Consider the following 27,502-nt stretch of genomic DNA (forward strand, 5'->3'; position numbering starts at 1 on the left):
AAAAAATGAGATTCATTTGCTCTTTTCATGTTATTGGAGGCACCAGCCTAACGCAAGTGCATATGTACTAGTAGATTTAACCCTTAACGATCATTATAAACATGAAATGTTACCTGCAACTAATTGGAGCTAACATAAGATAAAAAATTTCCTACTTCACGAACATCATTCGCAGGGGGAGACTGCATTTCTGGTCTCCTTATGGCCTCACTCTACCAACCGGTGAAGTAGACCTCAGTTTAGCTTCACAGTGCATAAATATCAAATAATGTATTAATATCATATGGCCCTATCAAGACAACAAATTATGATTGGATATTTCAAAATTTCTGTCTTCGTCTTCCAAAAGCAGGGCAATAATTTATTACAAAATAATAAAAAAATAAGTCATATGACAGATACACAGATACATACAAAGTCTAAAAGATAGAATATGACAACAACATACACGCTATACCTAATTTACAAGCTAACAAGCTTACCATCAGGGTGCTTTGCTAGTGAGGAAGCCTTCCTGGAAGCCAGTAAACGAGTTCCCAAACTCAAATCATCAGTAAACGTGGAAGTTCCTAATCTCCTGAAGTTTTTAAGTGAGTAACTCTTGAATTCAACTTACTTAGCTCCAATGTTTCAAAATTCAAATGAGCTCATGAGCACCCTTTTTGCCATGACTAATACAAGACATTCTGAACCACAACTTCAATGCTTGGGTAAAACATATTCTTTCTGTATAGGAAACGAGATTATTGCTGAAATGACCATAAGTCAGATGCAACTGCATGTTTATTGTCAGTGTAGCGGACCGGCACAGGGATTCGGGCGGCCGATCTTTCTTCTAATATCATTTTTTTCAAATAAATGCCTTAATCTGCAGGACTGTTCCACTATGAGCTTGTAAGTGGAAGAATGTTCCCATGCTACAAGAGAATATTCATCTCCAAATTCTTCCATTCCTTCCAGCAGTAACTGCCAGATCAAGGCACCTGCCCCAGCTTGCCCCTTCTTTGCTGACTCGTATATCCTATCATAAACTGTTTTTAGAAAGAGATCTCTATTGCGTATACCCTGTTCCTTCATATGTGGTGTTGAACCCACCTCAGTAAAAAGAACAGGCTTTTTTAGCACGTATTCCCCATCATAAACATGAGTGTCCACCCAGTTTGCTAGATATTTCGCTTTTTCTGTAGTAGATGAATTAGGAATCCTACAAGACCATTACAAAAAAAGCATTAAAAATGTTCACTTATACACAGCCGAAGGCAAGGATGTTAACTTTGTGGCCAAAAAATTGGATGCCATTAAAGTCACCCTATTCAGTAAGTTCAGACTCTGCCTAGCAAAGTTTCAAAAATCCACTTTTTGTATGGAAGCACATCAGTGAAAGGCAAGAATAAATAGCAGGAAAGCACACAAAAAGTTTAGGTGCAACTGACCAGCTATCTGGATATGCATGCACCGAGGCGAAATCAATAAATTCAACTGCTGAATTCTGTACAAAATCTGAGCCAAGTGAGGCTGCCCATTCTCCAGGATTGGCTTTCAACCTATTAGTTGCTTCTGGCCCATAGAACCCTTCAAGACCAACAGTCACAAGATGCTTTCGGTCCAAAGTTTTGATAAATTCAGCCATCTCGGCAATCCAAGACTGTTCATACAACAGAACGGCAGTTAATGAATGAATAATTCAGATTCCATTGACATCCATGACATCATTGTCTTTCACAAAACTGTATCTGAGAAGACCCTAAGGCCCTCTCACTGCCTAACTTTTTTAAGGCATGGTGAACTTTTTTCTGACCAAAACTGCACCTCAACTAAATGGTTAAAGGGCCATTCCCCACATGTCAATGGTGCTCTGTAACAGCGAAGGAGCATAAATGAAGTAATACTAGATAAGAAAGATTATTTTCTTTCTTTGAACAAATAAAGAGCCACTAAAAAGTAATAAAAATATACCCACCAAAAATAAAATGATTGAAATAACATAATCACCTGCAGCACAGGAGCTGATGAACTGGAAAAACAACGAGGTTCATTCATGAGTTCCCAAGCAAATATAGCAGGCTCCTCAGAATATTTGACTCCACTGAATGAGTTCTTCCTTGACAAGATGGACTGCATTGTGTAAACACAGAGAAAGCAAAAAAAAAAAAAAAGGGATAAGAAAGTTTCACGGTTGAGTCCATATACATGGTGTTCAATCTGCCCTGGTTGTTCGTGATACATACACAACCAGACCTACCAATGAAGAGGACCAGAATGGATGTGCCATGGTACAAATTTCTCAGTAACAAGATTAGAATGTACCTGACTTATAATAAGACTTTTATTTCATATGCAAATCAAACTACTAGATAATCCAAATGGTGAGAGTTTTGTTTTAATGCGTTGCCAGCTGTCAGAGCTTCTTCGCTTTGTCGATCCAGATTATAAGCACATAAACTACATGTAGATTTAGTTTAATGGAAAGAATTTGATGAGTAATAGAGTTCACACCTTTATGTAATCTTTGTAGTAGCCCTTAATAGTTGGATGCCAGAAAAAAGGATCAGGCGAAGATGTCAGATTGGTTCCAGCTGCCTTGGCCCACCTTACATATTGAGCCTTCCCACCAAAAGCCTTCAGATTATTTACAAGACTAAGAATCAACCTGATACGATGCCTCCTTGCTTCAACTATTACAAAGTCCAATGCCTGGAAATGTATGCATGAAAAGGATAAAGTTGAGGAAAATATCCCAAACTTCGGACAGTTTTATTTTGCAACTTACACTTGTATTTGTTTACTTTTGTGGCTGAGGGTGTTAGCATAAATCATATAAGTTATTAACGGTTAATAAGTGAGTGCAATTCTCTCACTTGAAGGCTGTCGCCTATTTCCTCCTTTCTTACTTCATCTCTCTTTTTAAATAAAATAATCCCATCTCTTTTCTTTGCTGCTAAGCTAAATCATCTATTTATCTCTACTTCTCTTTGAATATCTCAGAATTTTACATGGTAACAGAGCATGTCTAACCTCAGTTTTCTGCATCTTCTTCTTTTTAGTCCTGTTAAGCTGTATAATTAAGGGTATATTAGTCATGGTTTCTAGTTAAGGTGAGTTCATCCATACTTTGCCAATGACTGAGCTCAAATAGATTTGTATTCAGGACCTACAACATGAAGAAACTTGCGACATTTAGTTCTTTCATCTTCTCAGCTCCCATTTTCATCTGTAATGATTGGAAGGTACATACTAATCTCTTGCTAAACACCTTTCACATCACCAAAAAACTCAGTAACATTCTTGTTACCTCCTCATGAAGTAAACAACTCAGCATAAAGCTCATAGACCCTAGACAAGTTCCTGTCTTGAGAACAGTCTCAAGAGATATCCAAACACCACGGGCAGTGTTAGTTCATACTATTTAGCAACTACAACATCATTAGATTTTTTTTCTTTTTTTTTTTTTTGGAAATAAGCCATTTTATTGCCAAGAGGACAAACTGCACAGGCAATTACAGAGAGGGGTGGGGCGAACAATGAGAGATAGCTGAGCCAACCACTCATTGGCAAAGCTTATCAGCTAGGCCTTTAGCACTTACTGTTGACATGAGACCACTTACAGACATCATTAGAAGCAAGATTACATATCTCTAGAAACACTGAGAGATATGCCAAAGAGACTTTCTGTCATGCTGGCACCAACTGATAACTATTTTTGAATCACTTTCTACCTGAAGGGGTGCGGAAAGCAATGCCTATACAGTTTAAGTCCATGGAAGACTGCGATAATTTCTGAAGAAATGGAATCAGTCTGCCCTAGCAGACCAGAAAAAGAGAGGATCACATCCCCGTCCTGGTGTTGGAGCACACTACTGTACCTGGCCCCAGATTGCCCATGGCACTCCCATCAAAGTTCAACTTGATTCACCCAGTAGCTGGGGTCTTCAACATGGGTGATAGCAGGCCTGAATCTAGACATATTTACCTCAAGATGTCAGCTTTTGCGAATAAGGTCAATGGGGACTCCTTCGAAAGTAGGCCTGGATGAGACCCACCCATGAGAGAATATACTGCATGGCATCTGCAACAAGCTGCTGCATATGGGAGGATTTCACCCTGAAATGGCGTCTATTCTCTCATTCTAGATCACCCACGGAATATAGGTAAAGCAAGCTTTCCAAAGGATGGAGCCAAGCAGAGGAAGCTGAAGAGAGCGAAATTGTTATATCAGCATCTCAAAGGAGAGTGTGGGTGATCATGCTGGAGGTTGAAGAGACTTAAGGAAATGACTCCAGATGGTCACTATGTTGGGGCAAAAGATCTAGAGGATACCGTTACACATAGCACTCACAGATGAAGAAGTTCACTTTAGGTGCTGCTTAAGGGACCAGGCTAAAGCAGTAACATGGTGTTGAGAAACACTATGAGAGATGTTGTATCCACTTTGAACTTCATAGTTTCTGAATGAATGAGGAGTCCAGATGAGGAAGTCTTTTAACACAGGCCCAAAGATGATGTGGGAACCCAACAGGGCAAGCAGCGACCAGAAGTTTGTGGCCTCCTCATCTTTTAGATATTTACGGAATGTCAACTGCCAAGAAACAGCAGCCTTAGGGAAGGAGGTAACCCCATCAGCAGCCTCAGCAACAACCTGATTTGGGTTACAAAAAATGGTACACAGCCTAGCGAACTCCACACAAAGGGGCTTGGTGCCAATCCAGAGATATGTCCAAAACTTTGTGGTTGAGCAATTAGTGGCAAGAAGTCCAGATTGCTCTTTAATAGTGCAGAATAGTGAGGCAATTTTCCTCCAAATAGGGGATAACTTCCTGTAGGGGAAATCGTCCAGCCATCTGGTGTTGTCGTCAATACTGAACTTTGCTTGAATTATTCTCCTCCAAACTGTCTCATCCTTTCTGGCAGAACTCCACACCCACTTTAACAAGAATGCTCTATTGACAGCCCTCACATTTCTGACACCCAAGCCTCCACCCCCCTTAGGCTGACAAGTGTCCTTCCAATTCACCAAATGGAAATCTGAAGCCCTTGTGATGCCTTTCCATAACAAGGCCTTTCAAGCTTCTCAATACGATTAGCAATGCTCGCGGGCTAATGCAGGAAAGAAAGGTGATAGGAGTGGATACCAGCGAGGAAGGACTTCAGCGAGATTAGCCTACCAACCTTAGATAAGATACGGCCCTTCCAAATCCCACAGAGGAGCAAAAGTTTTCTCCACAAAAGTGGGAGCCCCAAATAGGCGGAGGGGAAGGAGTCGGTTCTATAACCCAGAAGGTTCGCCACCTCCTGCAAAAAGACTATCCACCACATTTAGCCGTACACTCTTGACTTCACCCAATTGATCTTCTGCCCACAGAAAATCTTGTATAGACGGAGCAGCGCCTTGGTGTTCTTCACTTGCTTGATGTCAGCTTGACAATAATAGTATGTGTCATTAGCAAATTGGAAGAGCGGAGCCTCCATGCCCAAGCTTTGACCCATTGGTTCAATCCAACCAAGGCCAATTGCCATGAGAATGTTGATGGAGCACTAATGGCATACATTGCAATTAAGGGGTAGAGTGGCATAATTTGTAATTACTAGGTGTTTTAAGTGCTTTCTTATCTTTGTCATGTATTAGGATTTTTACCTTTAATTATAAATAAGGTGTTAGTGACAGGGAGGCTCATACTCGAACTCCTCTCTTTTCTTGCCTAAAGCCTCTCTCTCTTCATACATGTGCTCTTCTCCTAAAACCCACTTCTCTTCTTTTGTTCTTCTACTTCTTTCCTCTTCTTCTTCTCCTCCTCTTTCTTAAGCCTCTCAAGCATGAAACCCTATAATCTAACATGATATCAGAGCAGGGGTTCTCGGGTTTCAAACAAGCTGCTCCAAGTTATAGCACAGCTTGAAAAAAGGCTGCTCAATTCAGCCAACGAGGGATGCAAGTTGCTGGAAAAAAACTTCAGCAAACTTCATAACCAGCCAAGGCTGATTTTCACTTGTGTTTGGTGCTTCAAATTCATCAAAGTCTAGCCATTAAAGTTCCTAGTTGTGCAGCAAAGAAGTCTCTTTAGATCCATATAAAGGGATGTTGGCTATTACAGAGGGAGAATATGATCTGTTCTAGAAAATCAAAACCTTATGGCTGCTTCTCAAAGTGCCTCTACACTTATGGTTACAACTGCTGGTACGTTCTCACTTGTTTCATGTTCAAGCTCTTCACCTTGGATCATTGACTTGGGAGCCTTAGACCATCTTACTGGTAACATTGGAAACTTAATTATTTTGTCTCCTTGTGTAATAGAACGATTTGTATCTATTACAAATGGTCCCAAACTAAAGTTCAGGGTATCGACACTTCCACTATATCCTCCTTATTGTTAATTTCTAATGTTTTATTTGTTTTCATAGTTTCCATTGAGATTCAGGTCTATAGCTAGTTAACCAAGAAATTAAATTGTTTTATAACCATTTTCCCTTTTTTTTTTTTAAATGATGCTGAATTTTATTATGAGAGCTCAAACGAGTAGATTACAAGAGGGGAAACCTTCCCAAACAATAAGAGATTGCTGGGAAGTTCCGAATTTAGCCAATTTATCAGCCAAAGAATCAACTGATCTAGGAACGGGTTCCAATTACAATGAATGGATGACACAATGTTAGCAATACAATCAGTGATTGGCCAGTGGCGCCAAGGAGGGTAGCTATCGAACACCAGCTGATGACAGTCTTTGAGTCACCTTCGATAATCAGCTTGCCATGAAGCCGCTCTTTAAAGATTTGGAGGCCGAATAGAAGAGTTCTCACTTCAGCAGTATTTGAATCAGCAATACCCACCAGCCCTGCATAGGATAGAATAGGATCTCCACTGTTGTCTCTGAAAACACCACCAAGCTCCAGCCGGCCCAGGATAGCCTAAAGCACTGCCGTCAAAATTGAGTTTGGTGAAGTCGTAAGGGGGAGGATCCCAAGTGGCTCCCTTTACAACGTCTTTCAGGACATCAAGACGAAACAGGTGATTAGTGGTGGCCATGAGAGGGGAGGTCTCTACTTTCTGGACACTTCCGTTGTTACAGCCATAGCAACATCAAATCGAGAAGCAATCCATTGGCATAATCGGCTTGGTCATCCATCCTTGTCAAGTTTAAAAACATTAGTTCCTTCATTAAAATATCTTACTAAGTTATCTTGTAAGTTTTGTGAGCTTGGGAGGCATCGTGGTCTATTTTTCTACCCAGATAAGATCATGGTCTTCTAGTCTTTTTTCTTTCGTTCATTTTAATGTTTGGGGATCGGTAAATGTACTAAATATTTCTCAATCTAAGTATTTTGTGATATTTGTGGATGATCATACTCGTGTTACTTGGTTATATTTAATGAAAGATAGATCAGAAGTTTTTGATATCATTGATTCTTTTTTTTTTCTATGGTTGAAACTCAGTTTCAGAAGAAAATTCAGATTATCCGATTTAATAATGCCAAAGTAGTTCTCATCTCAATTTCATTTATGTAAAAAAAAGGGCATTATTTGGAAACTTCGCTCTGATGGCTCTTTGGATCGGTAAAAAACTCGCCTAGTAGCTCTGGGCAACAAACAGGAATATGGGATTGATTATGAGGAGACATTTGCGCCGGTTGCCAAGATGACCACAGTCTTACTATATTCGCGATTGCAGCCTCTCAGTCCTAGCCGCTGCATCAGATGGATGTGAAGAATGCATTTCTCCACGATGACCTCCAGGAAGATGTATACATGAAGCTTCCCTCGGGTATGCCTACCTCATCTCCTGATCAGGTTTGCAAGCTTCGTCGTCCTCTGTATGGGCTTAAGCAAGCCCCCCGGGCTTGGTTTGAGAAATTTCGTGGCACCCTGATTCTCCACCGGTTTACACAAAGTCAGTATGATTCATCTCTATTCTATCATAAGTCTGCAGCGGGCATGGTCATTCTCCTGGTTTATGTGGATGACATCATTATTATTGGCACTGACTCTGGACTGATTACCAAGCTGCAGCAGGTGTTACGTGCCACTTTCCATATAAAAGATCTTGGCTAACTCACGTACTTCTTATGCCTGGAAGTCCATCATCGGGCCAATGGTATTTTCTTAAACCAGCAGAAGTATCTTCAAGATATTATTACCTTGGCTGGTTTGGAGGACACTTCTTCTGTTGATACTCCTATGGAGGTAAATGTCAAATACAGGAAAGCTGAAGGGGGCCTTCTAGATGACCCTACTATCTATCGGCGCTTGGTTGGGAGTCTCATCTACTTGACCACTACTCGCCCCGACATCTCCTTTGTCGTTCATCTGGTCAGTCAGTTTAGGTCCTCTCTTCGTCACCTCCATATTGTTGCAGTTCGACGCATCATCTGCTATCTTTGAGGTTCTCCTACTCGTGGGTTATTTTTTCCTACAGACTCCTCTCTTAAACTTATTGCTTATAGTGATGCTGATTGGGTTGGGTGTCCGGATACCTGTCACTCTACTACGGGTTGGTGTATATTTTTAGGTGATGCCTAAATTTCTTGGCGATGTAAGAAACAAGATCATGTTTCTAAATCTTCTACTGAAGCTGAGTATCGTGCCATGTCTACTGCTTGTTCTGAGATTGTATGGCTACGCGGTCTTCTTGCAGAGCTTGAGTTCCCTCATACTACTTCTACCCCTCTTCATGCTGACAACACTAGTGCTATTCAGATTGCCACTAACCCTGTTTTCCATGAACGCACCAAGCACATTGAGTTTGATTGTCAATCCACGATAGCTTGGATAGTCGGGTGATCTCTCTTCCTTACATTTCGTCAGATCTCCAAGTGGTCGATGTCTTCACCAAAGCAATGACTCGGCAATGGCATCAATTTTTGGTTGGCAAATTGTTGTTGGTTGACTTACCAGCATCAATTTGAGGGGGGATGTTATCGTATATAAGGGCCTTATATGTTATCGTATATAAGGGTCTTATCGTAAATTTGTATCTTATAAGGGTATTATTGTAATTTATGTTTTAAACCTCTATATCTATGTATCGAACATAAAATCAGAGATCGATTTCGATCTCTTGTTTCGAAAAATCAAAATAAGCTTCGGAAAAAATTGTCAGGGGAGACTGGAAATTCCCGAGTTGAGAAGCTCCATGACAAATTCCGGCCAGATGCCTCTATTATTCTCTGTCGGGGAAAGCTTCCTAGGGTAGTTCTTCTCGGCGATGACGGTGCTAGAATCAGGAAAGAACGAAATCCCAAAACAATTGATTTCGCAGTGGAGATTGTGGCCTTGACGAAAGAAGACACTTCAGGAATAGTGTTTTTCGATCAGAAATTACCACAACAGGTTGAGGCCCCTGATGGCAGTGCGTACTCCATTTTGGAATACTGGTCAACAGACGTATGAATTAAGGGTAAAGGAGATGCCTACTCTGCGTGCCCAGGAGATGAATTCACTGTTGCAGAAGGTTATGTGCAGTTCCTGTTTGTCAAGATCAGTGAAATTCAAGTTGAAAGGTCCAACGTGCAAGTTATATTATACATCACAAGAGGTAAGGACTGCCCGTTTTATTGAAAACATGACAAACACCTACCAGAACATGGAGTCTGCTTTTGTTACCTATCTTTTTCAATTGAAGTCCCTGAATAATTTGCATGATGGGAGTTTGGATTTTGACAAAAATGTGGGAACTAAAACTACGAGTAACACTGAAAAGCTAAGGGGGGGACCACAAAGTAGTCCTACGGCAGATGCAGTCTGTTTGACCTCGCCTGAGCCATCATTCTTATGCAGAAACAAGGATGATATTCCCATTTTCGCATGCCATCGGGATGGGGAGCTGCCTAAAAGGCCTCCAAGCTTTTGGGAGCTTAGAAATGATAGTGAAGTTGATAGCTCGGGGAGATTGGGCTTTCAATCTTCTGTTTGTTATGACACTAGAGGTGCTTCCACAAGTGACAGGGATTCCCCTATGTCACTAACCTTTTGGTCAGAGACCCTTCAGAGCAAAGATTGTTCAACACGGCACAGACATGTGAGCCATCATGAACAAACAACTCTTGGCAGTTCTCTTCCATTCTGTGACACTTAAGGATTCTGATGATAACAGCCATAAGCACGAAATTATACATGGAATTGAGGAATTGGCAAAGAGGATTTGGAGCAGTACAGAGACTCATCCTGGGATGAATTTAGAAGCATCTGCTGTAATACCAGAACTAATGGGGATCTTAACGGGAAAACGAATCCTCACTTTTGATTGGGTTACTGCTTGTTTGGACGCCCAGTATCCTGTCCCTGAAGAGGCGTATGATGTTAGTCAAGATATTCAAAATCCAGCACTTAGTGTGAGGAAGCAGCATCATGAGCTACTGTATCTGATAGATGCAATTGATAAGGAACAGCTTCAGGTGACACAGAGACAGCAGCAGCAGCAGCTCACTTTTCTTCAGTCACAAATCAAACTCCATGCAGTTATCGGTGGTACTGGTGACTTTCCTTCATCATCCAAAGCTACTGTATTCCCTCAACAATCAAGGAAATTTATGGATTTGTCTCCACAACTGGGATCTTCTCAGTATCGTGAGGAGAACCAGAATAAGGTTTCAGGGCCAGAACAGTATGCTCAGACTGCAGTTCATCAGGCCTACCTACAGTATGCTTTTCAGGCTGCTCAGCAGAAGGCTCAGGGAAATGCGCTGCAACAACAGACTTAAGGAAGAATGCTAGGCCCATCTGCGAAGGATCAGGACAGGTGTATGCACAATCTTAAGATGCAGGAGCTCATGTCTCTCCAGGCCGCCAATCAGGGGCAACGATCCAATTATACGAAGCCTACTGATCATTTTGGTCATGGTGAGAAGCTGATGGATCAAGGCCGGACAAGTGAACTTAGACCTCCTCAAGCAAATATGATGAGACCCCCCTTGCAAGTACCGCAGGGCCCTCCAGGCATACAAAACCTTGGCAATACCCAGTTTGTTGTGGCTCAATTGCAAGCGCTGTAGGCATGGGCATTGGAGAATCATATTGATATCTCTTCTCCCGTCAATGCCAATCGAATTGTCCAACTCCTACCACTTTGGCAATCTACGATTGTTGCTATGCAGAAGCCAAATGACATAACAGGCCCACATCAGCCATGAGCCCATTCAGAATCTGAAGTTAGGCAACTAATGGAAGCAGCTGAGGTGGAGGGAAACGGTACAATTGATTATATTGAATTCCTAACAGCAATGACGCATCTGAATAGAGTGGAAAAAGAAGATCACTTGTATACGGTTTTTGAAGATTTTGACAAGGACAAGAGTGGATCCAGAGAGGGACCTACTGGAAGTTCTGTTGGAATTTCTGGAATGTGTGGGAGGGATCTGAATGACGTTGATAATGGGATCAAAGAAATTTTAACTCTTATGTTTGATGAAAGACCGGAAAGAAAGATGGAGTACTGGATTTCTGTGCTCAGAAGTTTTATTGAACAGGGGAATGTAAGGAATTATATTACTGTTGTTGAGAACAGAAACAGTGTTCTTACTGCATGTGCCATTCTTGGAGATCTTGAGACTGAGATGATGATGAAAATTAAAATTGCTGCTGCTGTTGCAGAATGGATTCAAACAGAAGCTGTAGAGGTCTCGAAGAACATGGAATTTATGTATGCTGAAGTGTTTGATGTACTTCAAGGCATTGAACAGAAGCTTGTGATGTCTGGATTTGAAACCTCGAAAGCGAGTACCCTCCTCAGTCATATTAATGAGCTGAAAGATATGTAGAAGAAGGAAAGAAATGAATATGAAGGATTCCTGTAGTTCATATTAATGAGCTGAAAGATATGTAGAAGAAGGAAAGAAATGAATATGAAGGATTCCTGCAGTTTGCTGCCCAGGATTATTCAGACTTTGTCCAGGTGGCTTCAGATATTTTGGAGCTCAATCGTGTGAGGTGTTGCCTCCTCATTGATTCATACCTGTGGGACCGGCGGCTCTCTGTATTGGATTCATTTCTCAAGTCAAAAAGTCCTCTTTCTATGGGTGAAGCCGTTGCATCTCCCAAACTGAAAATGTTTCAAAATGAATCCATATCTTCTGATGGCAGTCCTGGCCGTGGGTCAGAGGAAAACGACATCAAGTCTTTGCCCATTAGAGAAAATTCCAATGAACAAGTTCTGTCAAGAGAGAAAGATGAATGTAATTGGGAACTCTCAGAGCCTGTGTTAAACGAACATTTCCAAGTGAAGATTCCTGTTCTAGAGGTGGAAACAAATGGTTGTGAGGCTTTTGTTGAGAACAAATCTTTGGATAGCTTGCATTCCCCTGCATCAAACCTTTCAGATAAGATAGATTTGGCGTGGACTGGTTCAGGGCAACCTAATGAGGCTGAAGCAGCTTCCATGAGCCCAACGAAATGTTTAGAGAATTTACATCACAGAAGAGTTATGGCTCCATTCGAGTGCACCCATTTGATTCTGGATTGAGATTTCTTGATAAAGTTCATAAAGGATTATCTCCTGCATCATTGCATTTGTCATCCATCAGGTTTTTTCATGCATCGGGAGATTTTGGAAGTTTAGCATCCGGGACCGAAACAGAACAGTTTCTCGTGGAGTCTTTATCAGATTCCACACTTTACATGACTTATTATACTGTTGCGCATTTGTTGCAAAAGGGAACTGATACTTCTTTGGTGAAGCCTGAACAGATGACCGATGAGGTATGGGACTTTATTTTCTACGGTGCTCCTGAGCCAAAGACTGATATTCCGGCATCCCTTCTTAACAAAATGAGGCAGGAGTTCAACTATTGGTATCCCTTTGATCTGCGTGTATCTGGAAAAGACCTTATACAGAAACATCTCACTTTCTGTATCTACAACCATACAGCACTGTTGCCAAAACATCATTGGCCCGGAGGTTTCAGATGCAATGGACACTTCATGTTGAACTCTTAAAAGATGTCCAAGTCAACTGGTAATTTCAGGACCCTACATCAGGCAATAGAAAAGCTCTCTACAGATGCGACCAGATTTACTTCACTGATGCTGGAGATGGAATGGATGTTACGCACCCAGCAAATACCACCCAAAAGACCGGCCTGTTAGGAGCGGAAGGCATAGGTACTTAACCCCAGGACCATAACAGTACACCCTACCTTCGCGAGCCGACGTCCACGGCGGCTTAACACTCAACGACGGGTGCCGGGTCAAGATCCCATAATCCCTTACGGCGACCACGTCCGGGGCTCGCGACACCCGCACCGGGACTCCCCTCGGGGATTCGAACTCGCAACGTGGGAGCCCGCTCTGATACCAAATGTTAAGCACCTAGCCAATACCACCCAAAAGACTGGCCTGTTAGGAGCGGAAGGCATAGGTACTTAACCCCAGGACCATAACAATGGATGATGCCAACTTTGTTTTTAAGACAGCTAATGCTGCCATTTTACGCCTCACAAAAGAAGTTGCTTGGATGGAAGAAATACTCTCTACAGAATCATCACTCAGGCAAGGCCCACCATCTACATATGCAGACCGTGTCTTCGCCAACAAAATAAACATCGCTGTCAAAGAAACTGCAGAAATGGAGGTCAGATTTCTGGGCTTAGGAATCATGGGGAAGAAATCTTTCTATTTGGGGGAGGTTGGAAATGGAGCTAAAAGGAAGCTTGGGGTCAACATGATAATGGGCAGTTTGATGAATGCTTTGTCTAAAAATGGAACACAAACTTCTCTACATCACTGGGTGGTCTTTGCACCAACTTCTCAGCCCAATTCCAGCAACAATGCTGCTGCTAAGTCAGCCAACATAGTTTGGTTGATCTGATAAAAGATCATCCATAATGTCAATTGACCGAAAAGACTATTGTGCCCTTTGCATTGTTTTTGATTTTTTGTAGAGCCATAGCAGCAATGTATCCACAAACAAGTGAAGGACCACTGGATGAACTTGGGCAGCCAACAGTAATTAGGAATCAGCTCAATCTGGTTACTGAGGTTACCGGGGACATGCTGCATTTTGCCAATGAGGCAGCCGTGGGGCAGATCACACAAGGGCTGTTAATGTAGAAGCAGAAGTTACCAGAATGGAGCAGGGGGCGTCGGCACGCCTCCCTCCTTTCGAGCTTGAGGACAAGCTCGTTCTCTAGGGGGGGTGTAATGTTATGAACCCAATAACAGGCCGAGTCATGCAGCGAAGCCATGGCTGAGTCAGTTACTGAGTCATTAAGTTTGCTTTTCAAGTTAAATGCCCGTGGAGGGGCAAATCTGCAATTTTTTCTTGAACCTTTTGCTTTTCAAGTTAAATGCCGTGGAGAGGCAAATTTGTAATTTTCTCTTGAACTTTGTGGACATGAACCCTATTTAGATGGGGAATGGAATGAAAAGAAGGAAGTCTGAATTTAGGTTAAACAGAGGGTTTGAGTTCTCCTAAACGAGCTCGGGGGTGTGTGTTCTCCCGAACAAACCTAGGGTTTTCAAGCTTCCCTTCGGCTTGATTTTCTTTTCTTCTCTCTTCTTCCCTACGAATCGCCGTGTTAGATCGGGGACCGTAACATAAACTCTCCTTTATCTTCTCCAATTGTGTTTGGTTCACCTTATGGTACTAGGCCTATTGCTTTACGGAAGGAACCTCATTCTTGTACTTCCCAACCATCCTCTACTTTTCACCCTATCGCTTATTGTTTATCCACTCACAGACTGTCCCTGATTTGTGTTTCTTTTGGCATTCATATCATCATCATCTATCCCTACTACTTATGAAGAGGCCTACACTGACTCGAGGTGGGAAGCTGCCATGGATGAGGAGATGTGGTCCATGTACAGCAACCGTACTTGGGACCTATCATCTCTTCCTCCAACCAAAAAGGCAGTGGGTTGCAAATGGGTTTTTACCTTAACATATAATCCTAATGGTTCCATGGCTCGATACAAAGCAAGGTTAGTGGCAAAAGGCTATACATAATCTTATGGTATTGATTATGATTAAACATTCTCTCTTGTGGTAAAACTCATTTCAGTTCAGGTTATTATATCTTTGACTACTAATTTTAAGTGACCTTTATCAACTGGATGTTAAAAATGTTTTTTTTAATGGAGAGTTATTCAAGGAGGTTTACATGATTCAACCACTTAGTAATGTAGTGGAGGGGGAGAAAGTATGTCATCTTAATAAGGCAATTTATGGGCTCAAGCAGTCACCTCCTACATGGTTTGATAAATTTACTAAGGTGGTTGTCCGACTTGGTTTTACAAGATGTGAAAGTAACCATTCAGTTCAACAAAAACAATATACATGGTATGATTCTAATGTCAATTTGTATAAGTGATATTGTTATCACAAGTAGTGACACCAAGGGAACTCAACAAGTTAAGAAGGATTTGAATGATGTGTTTCAAACCAAAGACCTTGGTCTACTCAAATATTTTTTGGATTTAGAAGTTCTTTAATCTAGCCATGGTATAATTTTGCCTCAAAGGAAGTGTCCTTGATATTCTAAAAGAAACTGAAATGCTTGGGTGTAAACCTGTAAATAAACTTATGGAACCAAACGTTAAATTGTGTGTTGAATCGGGAGAAAATATTGATATTGGCAGATTCCAACGCTAGATTGGAAAACTTATCTGTCTCACGGTTATAAGATTAGACATATCCTACTCGGTTAGTGTTATCAGTCAGCTTATGCATCAACCATGATAATCTCATTGGTTGCAATTAAAAACTATCCTTCAGTATTTAAAGAAAAATCCAGGTCAAAGCTTATTATATAAGTTGTCTGATTTGTTTGGTGATTTCATTCTTTTGATTGGCAACCGTGCCATACTCCGCTGTCACCCAGTCTTTGAGTTTATACTTCAGCATTTTTAGTTTCCTCATACACTTCCATCCAAGAAGCCCCTCAAAGTCCAGCTCCTTCCACCAAGTGTCCACCAGATCCTTAAATCCAGTACTTAAAAACCATGTGTTTTTTAACTGAAATGGTGCAAACCCCCATCTGGTATGGGAAAGGGCCAGAGAGATTGATCAATGGTCAGAAGTATTCCTTGGGAGGACCTTACTGGTGACTCCAAGGTGAATTTCCAACCACTCCACATTTGATGCAGATTAAGGTTCCTAAGGTTAAGGTCCAAAGGAAGCAGTCGAGTTTGGACATAATTGGCAGGGGTTTGCAGTTGGTCCATGTAAGGTATTTACTAGTAGGTGGGCTTCATCAAGGTTGTGAGCACCCAAAAAGTCACTGAAACAGCACATTGAGTCCTTCTAACCCCCAGGAGCCTCTTTTCATTCCTGAACCGGATACAATAAATTGCCAGCAAGAAGCCAGGGCTCCCCATTGTTCTAGAAGAAATCAGACAATTTCCCAAAAAGCTACCCATTGCTTGTATCACCTAGGACCATATATGCCGCCCAACACCCAATGTAATTCCAATTGAAAAACTGTCACTTTTCATCTAAAGGAGAATTTCCTCATGGAGATAATCGAGATATTCAGCACTTATCCCAAATTAGGAGGATCCATCATGCACCAAGAGCCGGCAGGCTAGGGTCATTCGTGTGCCAAAGTTCTCTTACAATTCGAGGAGAAATTTCTTCCAGCTTAGTCTCTTGCAGGATAGCCTGAGTAGCTCCATTCTTTCTTATAGTGTGTCGAACCAGCACCCTCTTTGCAATGCTTCTCAATCCCCTGATGTTCCATAACAAAATAATCATCTGAGCAATTATTGTTCCTTTCAACTTCCTTTGCAATGGCTAGTCGATTCTCATTAGCCTATTGCTCGTTTTCAGCCATCTTCTTCCCGGCTCTTGCATGCGTTCCCCGGTCACTGTGTCATATTTGCTCTGTAGTGCTTTCCAGCTTTTGCCCTTATTCATTTCATCCAGCAACTATTACGGGCGTTACACCCAACCCAGGGTGTTATGGAACACCTTGGGGGGCCACTGGGTGTTATGGGACACCCTGGGGGGCCCTGGTGGTCCTGGGCTAAGGGTTGAGTACCTATGTCTTCCGCTCCGAATAGGCCGGTCTTTTGGGTAGTATTGGCTAGGTGCTTAACAGCAACACCTTAGACACCTCCATTTAAAAAAAAAAAAAAAACACCCTAGCACCTAACTCAGCAAAAGAGTCCACTTCATTATTAGCATTTAGAGAAGTGCACAACCAACACATACAAAGAGAATGAGTGGTACCTAGGACTTCTTTGAATCAGTGGAGAAGTTGTGGAAGAGGATTTCTGCCAAGAGAGCACCGACTAATCAACATTGAAGAGTCACCTTCTACATGCAGCGTCTAAGACCATAGAGCAAAGCTGCCATCTTAGCCTCAGTGAAGTCCTTGATGCCAAGAGGACTCAATTAAGAGAGAGTTATGCAAAACACCAGCACATAAAAAGGATTTAGGGTATGCAATTTTTAATAAAACTGCCAGAAGAAAATACCATAGTAAAAAGAAAAATTGTCCATTGATCATAACATGCGTCGAGAGCCTGGGCGATTTCAAATGTGCTAACGTGCACCATTATTCAAATTGAGCCGGGACCCTTCACCGGTCACCATCCCCACGGCTGGAGACCAAAACCCACGATGCCGGACTTCTGGCAAGGACGCAGCCACCTTCTCCGACTCCAATCGACGGAATGACAACGTCTCAACAAGAAGACACAGAAGATCCACAACCACCGATCAAGGAAAAAGTCACTCTAGACGCTTGGATTTCTCGAAGCATCCCTCCAACGAGACTCCTGAACCTCCAACGGAAGGTTTCGACTCCAGCTGGAAGACGATCTCCCAGCAAAAGAGGAGGAACCATCCTCTCTGTTTCAGCTACAGAAAGAATAGAGTTACAGTGGAGAAAGTCGCCCGGAGCTCCGGACAAGTGATTCGCATCTCCTCTACCGTCGGATCAAAGATGTCCTTCATCTGCATTATGGTGGAAGTCATCTCAAGCTTCGCTTTTCAGTTCCAAAGAGTCACGTACAAAGCCAATCGAACCCGTGAACTTTGGACACGGGATTCAATTTTTTTCCTGGTGGTGAGCTCCTTTCGGAGACAAAGAGACTGCCGCATCGTCCATCGTCGTGGCTCAACAGTGCTCGCTATAATCTATTTTCCCGAGGCTACCAACTCGGGATTAAGCTAGAAGGAGTTCACAAAAGCCATCCAAAGCCTCTCTCCTACGTCGACTCCGGCAAGGGGAGCACCCAGCTCCGGCGATACCATCCGAGCCTTCCCCCCCTTCTTTCCTACAACTGAACCTAGAGATTCTTCACAGCCTGTCCGTCCATTGGGAGCAGCAACCCCAGTCTCTATTGCTCCCCAGCACATGCGTCCTCACACAGACAGTCTTGCAGGTGGCCTTGATGCTATTCCAGCTGCCCCCTCGATAGTCCCTTCCTCTGCCCCTTGGATATATTCGTGAGTTGAGGCCCCTTAAGGAGGCTGGATGGATTTCTGTGGATGCAATTGGATCGGCTGGCGGCATTCTAATAGTGTGGGACACCAATACCATTAAGGTGCTCGATTGTTGTTGTGGCACTTACTCCCTTGGAATCAACCTGAGAGACAAATGATCGGGGAACATTTGGTGCCTAGTGGGTGTGTATGGTCCTACTAGACACCATGAGTTTGGCGTTTTGTTCGATTGCAAGACTAGAGGAGGGGCGACAAGACACCATGAGTGGCATCTCTTCTGGGATGACCTCTTGAGGACTTGTCAGAGGTAGCCCATGCTTGCGGGAGATTTCAATGTTACCCCGCTTCTGCCATGAGAAATCCCTGCCCTCCAAGAGAATCACTACCTCCATGAGTCTATTTGCAGACTTTATTGGCGCCTGGGACCTAGACGAGATTACCCTATCTGGGAAGACCTCCACTTGGTCATATGGCAAACAACCCCCCCTCCTCTCCAAGCTTGACCGCTTCTTAGCCAATAATGATTGGCTCCAGTTATACAGTAATGTCAAAGGCCAAGTTCTCAATAGGGTCGTATATGATCATTGGCCGATTACAATGGATACCCACTTCAACAGTTGCCCCCCTCCCCTCTTTTAGATTCAACAATGCTTGGATGCGGATCCCTTTATGCAGTCCTTCTGGGAGAGGATGGTCGTTGCTCCGTTCTTACTTAGATTGCCACTCTAGACTCAGAGGCGGAATCTCGAAGCCTCTCTTCCTTAGAAGTAACTTAGAGATGCCCTCCAAGGGAAAATGCAATCCTTCCCTCACAGTGAGCTCGTGCACTGGAAGCAATTTGCAAGATTTAAGTGGCTCGCCGATGGGGATGCCAATACTAAATTCTTCCACACAGTCGCCTCTACACAGAGAAGAGCCAACCGCATCACCACGCTCAACGTCAATGGTAAGATTACCTCGGATTGATCCCTTATTTCAGACTCATTGGTGAACTTTTTTTCAGATTTATATTCTAATTGCCAGCCAGTTCGCCCTTTCTTCGAAAGGGTTCATTTCCAGGCTATCCCTTCGGGTGCAGCAAGTCTCATCGAGCTCCCTTTCTCCAGTAGGGAAATTGAAAAGGCAGCCCTGGGTCTTCCTCTGGATCACGCTCCAGGCCCGGATGGTTTCAACGGGGAATTCTATCGCCAATGATGGCTCCTCATTAGAGACGACATTGCCTACATGGTTCACTCAATCTATCAGCATGGCATCAGATTTAGGAGCATCAGAGCTTTGTTTACTGCCCTCATCCCTAAAAAAAAAGGGGCAGAACTTCCATCTAACTTCAGGTTGATCAGTCTTACCATCAGTGCCTACAAGGTGATTGCGTGCCTCATTGCCAATCGCCTCAAGGCGGTTCTCCCTATTGTCGTTCATCATTGCCAGAGTGCTTTTATCAAGGGAAGGAACATATTAGATTTGGCCATGGCTTGTCACGAGCTCATCCACCATTTTAAGGCTTTAAAGGTCCCCAGATTCATCCTCAAGCTTGAATTCGAGAAAGCCTTTAACAGAGTTAATTGGAAGTTTTTGGACACTCTATAGGGGACGATGGGATTCGGGGCAAAATGGCGCTTCTTTATTCAAAGTTGCATCTCCTCTGCAAGCTACTCCGTTCTTCTCAACGGAATGGTCTACAGGTATTTTAAGGGATCCAAGGGAATCAGACAGGGAGACCCCATTTCCCCTTTGCTCTTCAATGTGATAGCAGAAAATCTATCCTCCTTGATCTATTCGGCCAAGAACTTGGGATGGCTCCTCCCCCACAACAGACTGTGTAGCATTTAATGTGTCAATCCTCCAGTTTGCAGATAATACCATTTGTTTTGGGGTTGGTACTATGGATCAGATCAGGAAATTGCGTGATGTATTGGGACTATTTGAATTGGCTTCTAGTCAGAACACTAACTGGAAGAAAACTACTCTCCTAGGCTATCACATTGACTCATCTGTGCTTCAAGGTATGGCTGACTATTTGGGGTGCTCATTGGGAAATTTGCCAGTTACATATGTGGGGCTCCCACTTTTTGACTCTCGGCCTTCGACAACGCTTTGGTCCCCCTTTATTGAGAAATTTGAAAAGTGACTAGCTACTTGGAGGGGCAAACTTTTATCTACTGCGGGGCAACTAACTCTCCTCAAGTCTTGTTTGGCAGGATTGCCAAACTATTTACTATCCGGATTGACGCTATCCATCGGCGTTTTCTCTGGAGAAGATCAGAGGAAACCTTCAAATATCATTTGGTGAGTTGGAAGGATAGTTGCATGCCCCATAATCGGGGTGGTTTAGGCATCCGGCCTACGAAGGAGATTATTTTTTTTTTATAAAGAAGTATTAATAAAACAGGAGAAATTACAAAATTTGGGGGAGCATGTCCCTTACAACCAGCGATTGTAGGGTAGCTCCCTGCCTGGCAAGCACATCTGCCGTCGAATTTGCGGATCTCGGAATGTGAGTCCAAATACAAGAAACAATTGTGGTAATTTCTAAAATTTCCCTAAAAGTATCCCAATGCCTCCACGGAGGAGAGGATGCGTTCTCACTCCAGCCTATCACCACTTTTGAGTCACCTTCAATATGAAGAGGCCCCCTGCATTTATCTCTGAAGACGCGAAGACCAGAGAGGAGACTATGTAACTCAGCAGATGTAGAGTCAGATATACCAAGAGGGTCGGCATAAGTGAAGAGCTTGATTACCAAAATGGTCTGAAATAACTCCTCCGAAACCAGAAATCCCAGGTTTACCAAGAGACGAGCCATCAAAATTTAACTTGAGATAACCAGGATCAGGAGGAGTTCATTCTTGCATGACCAGAAGTTTTTTCCCAATGTGCATCATAGCCAAGTTTTTCCAGTTTTCACGAATGGAAGAGCCCATATAGGAAGAGAATGCTTTCTTTGTTAAAAGCCAAGTTGATATATGACCTACCACTAGGTTCACAACCCGGTCTGAAGATTCGCTTTTTGCATCAAATCGTCTTCTATTGCGCTCATTCCAAAGCCCCCACGGTATGAAACTGGCACAGGCAGATAGCATCAGCTTTCCAAGGCTCGGCAGAGGGGTACCAATGAGAGTAGATCTGCCGCCATGCAGAATTGTAACCAAAACTTTCCAAGAATGTTGATCCACACCTTCCAAGAGAAACTTCAATGGAGCAGAATGTGGCTAGTAGTTTCAGTGTCAGAGTTGTAGAATGGATACAAGGAATCAACGGAGGGGTGTCCTCTTCTTCTCAACACGGCTGTCGAGAGAATTTTGCCTTGACAGGCACTCCACATGAAGAGGGGCACATAAACGCCATACAAAGTTGATCTCATTCTCCCTCCAAGGCGAATTACTGCCATTTAAGAAGCTGTATGCAGATGAGACCGTGAAAGAACCCTTTTTATCCGGCCACCAAATGAGCTTGTTAGCCTCCAGAGGACGAATTTTAAATGAAGCAACAAGGTCCATCAAACGACTAGCCTCCAAAGCCTCACTATCCGAGAGACCCCTTCTAGGATGGAGGCTCATACCATCTCCCCCCCTCCCCCCTTCCTCAAAAGCTTCTGCTACTGATATGTCTCTGCGAGACGTGAGGAGAAAAAGACTTTTGAATGCAGCCTATAGGGGCTCTTGCCCTATCCACAAGTCCTCCCAAAACTTGAGCGATCTACCATTGCCTGCATAGAATCTACTTGCAAAATGATATTTTGGAAGCAGAAGGTATAGAGCTCTCCATATTGAGGAAAGTCCTCTTCGATTCCCACCAGACATCCACCAGTGAGGGTCCCCACCCAGCTTTGCGAGAACCATTTCCTTCCAAAGATTTGAGGAGTGGGAATTAAACTTCCATAGCCATTTTAGCAACAATGCTTGATTCATGTCTCTAGATTTCCGAATTCCTAGGCCACCCATATTCTTTGGCATGCATACTTCATCCCAACTAACCAAATGGTACTTAAAAGCATCATTCGATCCCCTCCAAAGGAATCTTCTTTTTAGCCTATCCATAACCTTACAAATTGCAACAGGACAAGGCATAAAAGACAGGGCATAATTGGGGATTCCTACTATGTAAGACTTGAGAAGGACGAGCCTCCCCGCTTTACTAAGTAGATGCCCCTTCCATGACGCAAGGCGAAATTCCATTTTTTCCACCACCGGATACCAAAGACTCTTGCATATACGCCCATTGAAAAGAGGTAAACCAAGATATATTGCAGGTAAGTGGCTTATTGTGCATCCAAATATACTTGTCATTTCTGTAAGAAGCTCAGGGTTAACATTGAAGCCCATGAGGAAAGTCTTTCTCCAATTTACTTTCTAACCAGAGGCTAATTCAAAGAGCCCCAACACAACGTGAACAATGACCTTATGCTCAAATGGATCTGGAATTTCAAAATCAAGTGTAACAACCTATGGAGACATATGGTCAGGTTCTACCTTCAATTTTCAAGTGCCTGGCGGAGGGAGGGTGGCGTCACTCACCTCCTATCCCCGATATGGATATCAATTCAAAAGCTCCTCCCAGTATTCAAAGATGCAACTTCTTATCACACAGGCAATGGAAAGACCCTCCTCTTTTGGTTGGATGAATGGTGCGGCTCCTGCCCCCTCTCCAAGGATTTCCCGGGGCTCTCTAGGGTGGCGAGGGATCTCTCCTACTCAATGGCAGAATCTTGGAGAGACTGCTTATGGAGTCTCGCGTTTCGTCGGGGATTAAATGATGAGGAAACTTCGGCTTTTTGCTCTCTCCTCTCCAGACTCAAGCAACATTACTATCCATGAGCATGCAGTTGATAAACTGACATGGAAGCCCAGTATTAATGGCCGATTCACAGTTGCATCCGCCTACTCTCATATCAGAAAGCAAGATTACAACATGCATGAGCACAAGGCAAACTTGGCATGGAAGCTCTCAGCGCCTAGTAAAATTAAATTTTTTGTGTGGACGGCCATCAGGGAACAAATCCTCACCTTTGACAACCTCCATAGCAGAGGCTACACAGCCCTTGATCATAGTTGTCCCCTCTGAGGTGTGTGCGACATGACAGTCCAGTATGTTCTATTACATTGTGATTTTTCTTGGCAAGTCTGGATGAAGATCTTTCAGAAGATTGGACTCCAAATGGGACTACATCATGACCTACTTGGCACCTATGAGATGGTTATGGGGATCCGCCTTCCTAGATTGGGCAAGTTAATTCTCTTGGCATGCCTTGCGCATGTCCCATGGTGCCTATGGCTCGAGCGTAATAACCGGATATTCAACTCCAAGGCTAGCACCCCGAAAAACACGGCTTCTCATGCAGTGGGCTTTATCTCGAGTTGGTTACATATCATAAAGGAGTTTACCTCTCTATCAAATGTTTCCCTTCGGGAAAATTGGGATTTGATCGCGCATATGGCGGGCCCTTGTAGGACTCCGGTTATGGCCACTAGGGACCCTCCCCCTAGCGACTGCATCAAACTCAATTTTGACGGCAGTGCTTTAGGCTGTCCTGGGCCGGCTGGAGCAGGTGGTGTTTTCAGAGACAGCAGTGAAGACCCTATTCTATCCTATGTACATTGCTGATTCAAATACTGCTGAAATGAGTGCTCTTCTATTCAACCTCCAAATCTTCAAAGAGTGTCTCCATGGCAAGTTGTTTATTAAAGGAGACTCAAAGACTGTCATCAGCTGGTGTTCAAAAGATAGCTACCCCCCCCCCCTTGGCGCCACCGATTGTATTGCTGATATTGTGTCATCCATTCATTGTAATTGGAACCTCGTTCCTAGATCAGCCAATTCTTTGGCTGATAAATTGGTAAAATTCGGAACCTCCCAACAATCTCTCATTGTTTGGGAAGGCTTCCCCCCCTCTTGTCATCTGCTCGTTTGAGCTTCTCTGAATAAAATTCAGCATCATTTCAAAAAATAAAATAAAACTGCCAGAAATCCCAACTTTACCTACGTATGTACATTGGTTCCTATCCATCCAAAAGGCAATATCACACAACAATTAAGGATACCACACATACCTTAATTCTTATCCTTCCAAAAGCAGCAGAAGTCAACAATGTACATTGTCAGATTTACATTGATTATTGTCCTTCCGAAAGCATTACAAGACAACAACGAACACAATCTTCCAATGAATATTCCAATTTCTGGGAGGGGTCACCAAACCAATTTCTCAATAAGATGTGATGGTTGTAATAGGATTTCTTCAGAAAAGGTGGCAAGAGGATGATTAAGGGAGACTTTGGTGTCATAGGTCACCATCAATTTGTTTATGGCATCGTTGATGGCACTGGTGGTTGGTTATAGAGTTTTTGTTTTTCTTTTAAATGTTTGGCGAGCAACCTGAGGGACGGTTGATGGTTCCTAACCTAGCAAGTACAGCAAATAAAAAACTAACAAACCAATTTTGACTCAATTGGACCCAGCTTGAACAAGGTATGGCTTTTAATTACTTATCGTCCAAGTAAAAGCATCTCCATGCAATATCTAGATAAGCATTTCACTGCCAATGACCCCTCATTCTTGGACAAACCTTTAGGCAGAGGCTTCACTAAGGCTCCTAAGACCAGAGAAAGCCAGGCACCAAAAACACCTGCATTTGGATCAAAATTGACTGAAGTCAAGATCCATCTTCTTTGTGTTCATTTGTTTGGTAAAGACCTGCTTTTTAGGCTACTTCGAGTGAACGAACATTGCTAACCTGAGTTTAGCTCAAAAACTGACCAACTCCTAAATTTTTTTTTCCTATACAAATAATACCCTACTCCTAAGGGAATTTGAAACCAAAGGTATGAAAGCCATAGAGCAAACTCAAACCAAGATTTCTTAGGAAGGGAAAGTTAACATCTAAAAGATCCAACATAAATGTGATAGGCTGGCCAGATCTTTGGACTCTCTGAGAGGTTTAGACATTATGCTACCATTCAGTTGAATGCAGCTATGCAAATGGTACTGGAGATTTAGGGCAACATGTCATCATGCATTTGCACAGGAATTCAAAAATCTAAACGCTTTATTGAATGAAAACACACTTCTTGCAATTCCAATTTCGCTTCAGGATTTGCAACGAGAATTGTCAATGACAGCACCATGCTATCCAAAGTTTGCCTTTCCAATAGAACTTTGGTGGCTGAAAGGTTTTTTATCTTTTCCAGTGACGATCAGTGTTGATCTTATTGGGCTTGAAGAAACCTTCAAGCTCATCAAACCACTGAATCATTGTTACATGTGCTGAAATCATACACATGAGCCATATTTCCCCAATCATGGAATTTAAACTGCAGAATTTGGCTCCTTTTGGAAGTCCTATTAACGACTAAAAATTGTCTGCAGTCTTACAGACTCCCCAGAGAGTACTTTAGCCATATGGACTGTGTTGCAGCGGAATGATTCCTACCTTAGATGAACTGTTAAAAAACGTGACTTCTAATAAATTAGTAAGCTTTCTTTGCTCCAAAAAGAAAATGGAAGGCAATGCATGTCATCTTTTGCCTTCTCATCTAGCCAAAACTTTTGCATGAATGTTTCAACATCAATTGCAGATTTTTGTCAAGCAATGGCATCATCGTTCTCTCCCCAAAGGAGAACAGGTTACATGAACCCCTTTAGCAGTAGTTTTCAAATAGGCTCTGGTCATTCAAAAAGCTGACAAAGAAAAAAGAAGTCAGTGGAAGTATCCCAACGGATGGTAATTCCAGGACTGGGACAACGAGTTTGAGCAGACACTCTGGTTAATCAACTCAGTTGGTGATCCTTGTATTCTAGTCACCGATGGTACTGGGGCAAAATTCTCCTACCCTTTTATTCACTACTGTCACCTTTGATCAACACTTTGCCAGCTTTCTACAAGTTACAAAATCTTCTTTCTTCATTTTCCAAAAAAAAAAAGAAAACTTCTTTATTTTTTATTTTTTTATTTTTTTTTTACAGAAACGCAATTGGCTTCAGTCTTCAGCTTAGCATTAATTACTATCAGTAAGACAATATCTTCCAGGCAAATATCCATCAAATTTGATGAACCCGATAATAATTGATACAAAACAACTATAAGGATCAACCAAGTCACCTGAAAGACTCGCTCATTAAAAACCCCAGGCGCGATCTGCAGCGCAGCAGAACCATCTTCCCCACCGTCACTAAAGGCCCACGTCCGGCACACCGTCATCCCCATCTCAGCCCCTCTCCGGAGCATTTCCGAAACTCTCTGCCGCGACGAGGTCCACACACTCTCCTCCATCAACCAGTAGGAGTTCCAACCATTGATGAAGAAAAATTCACCGGTGGCTTCATCCACGAAGAGAGAAGAGTTGGTAGCGATGAAGGACATCTCGGGTTGCCGGAGAAAGATCGGAAACCTGATCTTACCGCCGAAATTGAGGTAGAGAATAACAAGGACGGAGGCAACGCCTATGATTTGGCGGGAGTGAAGCCTGAAACGATCGGCAGTCAACATTGTGACTGCAGAAGAGAGTGCCAAGACTCCCCGGTTTCGCTCCTCCCTCCTCGTATATGTGATGTAGTTTGGAAGATGGGCCAAAAGAGACGAAAGAAGAGACGGTAGGCCCACTTACTTCTTTGGAATGCGCTGCGTTGGTCTCATTTCTCATTGCCCACATATGTGGCCCCCGATTTTATAAGACGCGTGTTTGCTTGTAAAGGAGGTTAAGACACACAAGTCAGCGTATACTTCACATTTTGTGTCCTCAACGATATTGTAAAAACCGACCAAGCCGCAGTTTCGATGAGGTTACTAAATCTAGGTGAACCAAGGTCAACTAGATTTAACTGTCGATTCATCCGACTGATATCATATATTATATATTATTTTATATTTTTATTATAATATTTTAAAATATTATGTAGGAGAGAATGTTCCTTGTTCGGAAGGGGGAGGGGAGAAGTGTCTGCCTTCACCCTCAGCTGCCCGGAGAAGGCCACCTGCCCTCCCCTATTGCTAGAAGAATGGGGGATGATGAGTTGGGCTTCGACTCCCCCTCCCCTCTTTGTTGCATTTTCTAAAATATAGTGGTAGTGTATCTTTCACTCTTCGGGCTATTCTTCTCTTATTGACCCTCTTAGGGTTTGTTTGGAATCCCATGGAA

At 42.9% G+C, this 27,502-nt stretch overlaps 1 protein-coding gene across 1 annotated transcript; it reads right to left on the reverse strand.

The window, feature by feature from the left end:
• Positions 1 to 292: 292 nt before the first annotated feature.
• Positions 293 to 26,903, reverse strand: LOC137941557 (mannan endo-1,4-beta-mannosidase 6-like). Its single transcript, XM_068787021.1, has 5 exons — positions 26,467 to 26,903; positions 2,497 to 2,694; positions 1,993 to 2,115; positions 1,434 to 1,645; positions 293 to 1,204 (listed from the first exon to the last, which is right to left on the reverse strand). The coding sequence occupies exons 1-5, from the start codon at positions 26,851 to 26,853 to the stop codon at positions 790 to 792; spliced, it is 1,335 nt and encodes a 444-aa protein (XP_068643122.1). The 5' UTR covers positions 26,854 to 26,903; the 3' UTR covers positions 293 to 789.
• Between the last annotated feature and the right edge of the window lie 599 nt (positions 26,904 to 27,502).

Source organism: Aristolochia californica, unplaced genomic scaffold (assembly GCF_029961685.1).
Source record: "Aristolochia californica isolate CCGP_79_NKW_82.1479 unplaced genomic scaffold, dmAriCali1.0.hap1 SCAF_10, whole genome shotgun sequence".
Taxonomy (NCBI): domain Eukaryota; kingdom Viridiplantae; phylum Streptophyta; class Magnoliopsida; order Piperales; family Aristolochiaceae; genus Aristolochia; species Aristolochia californica.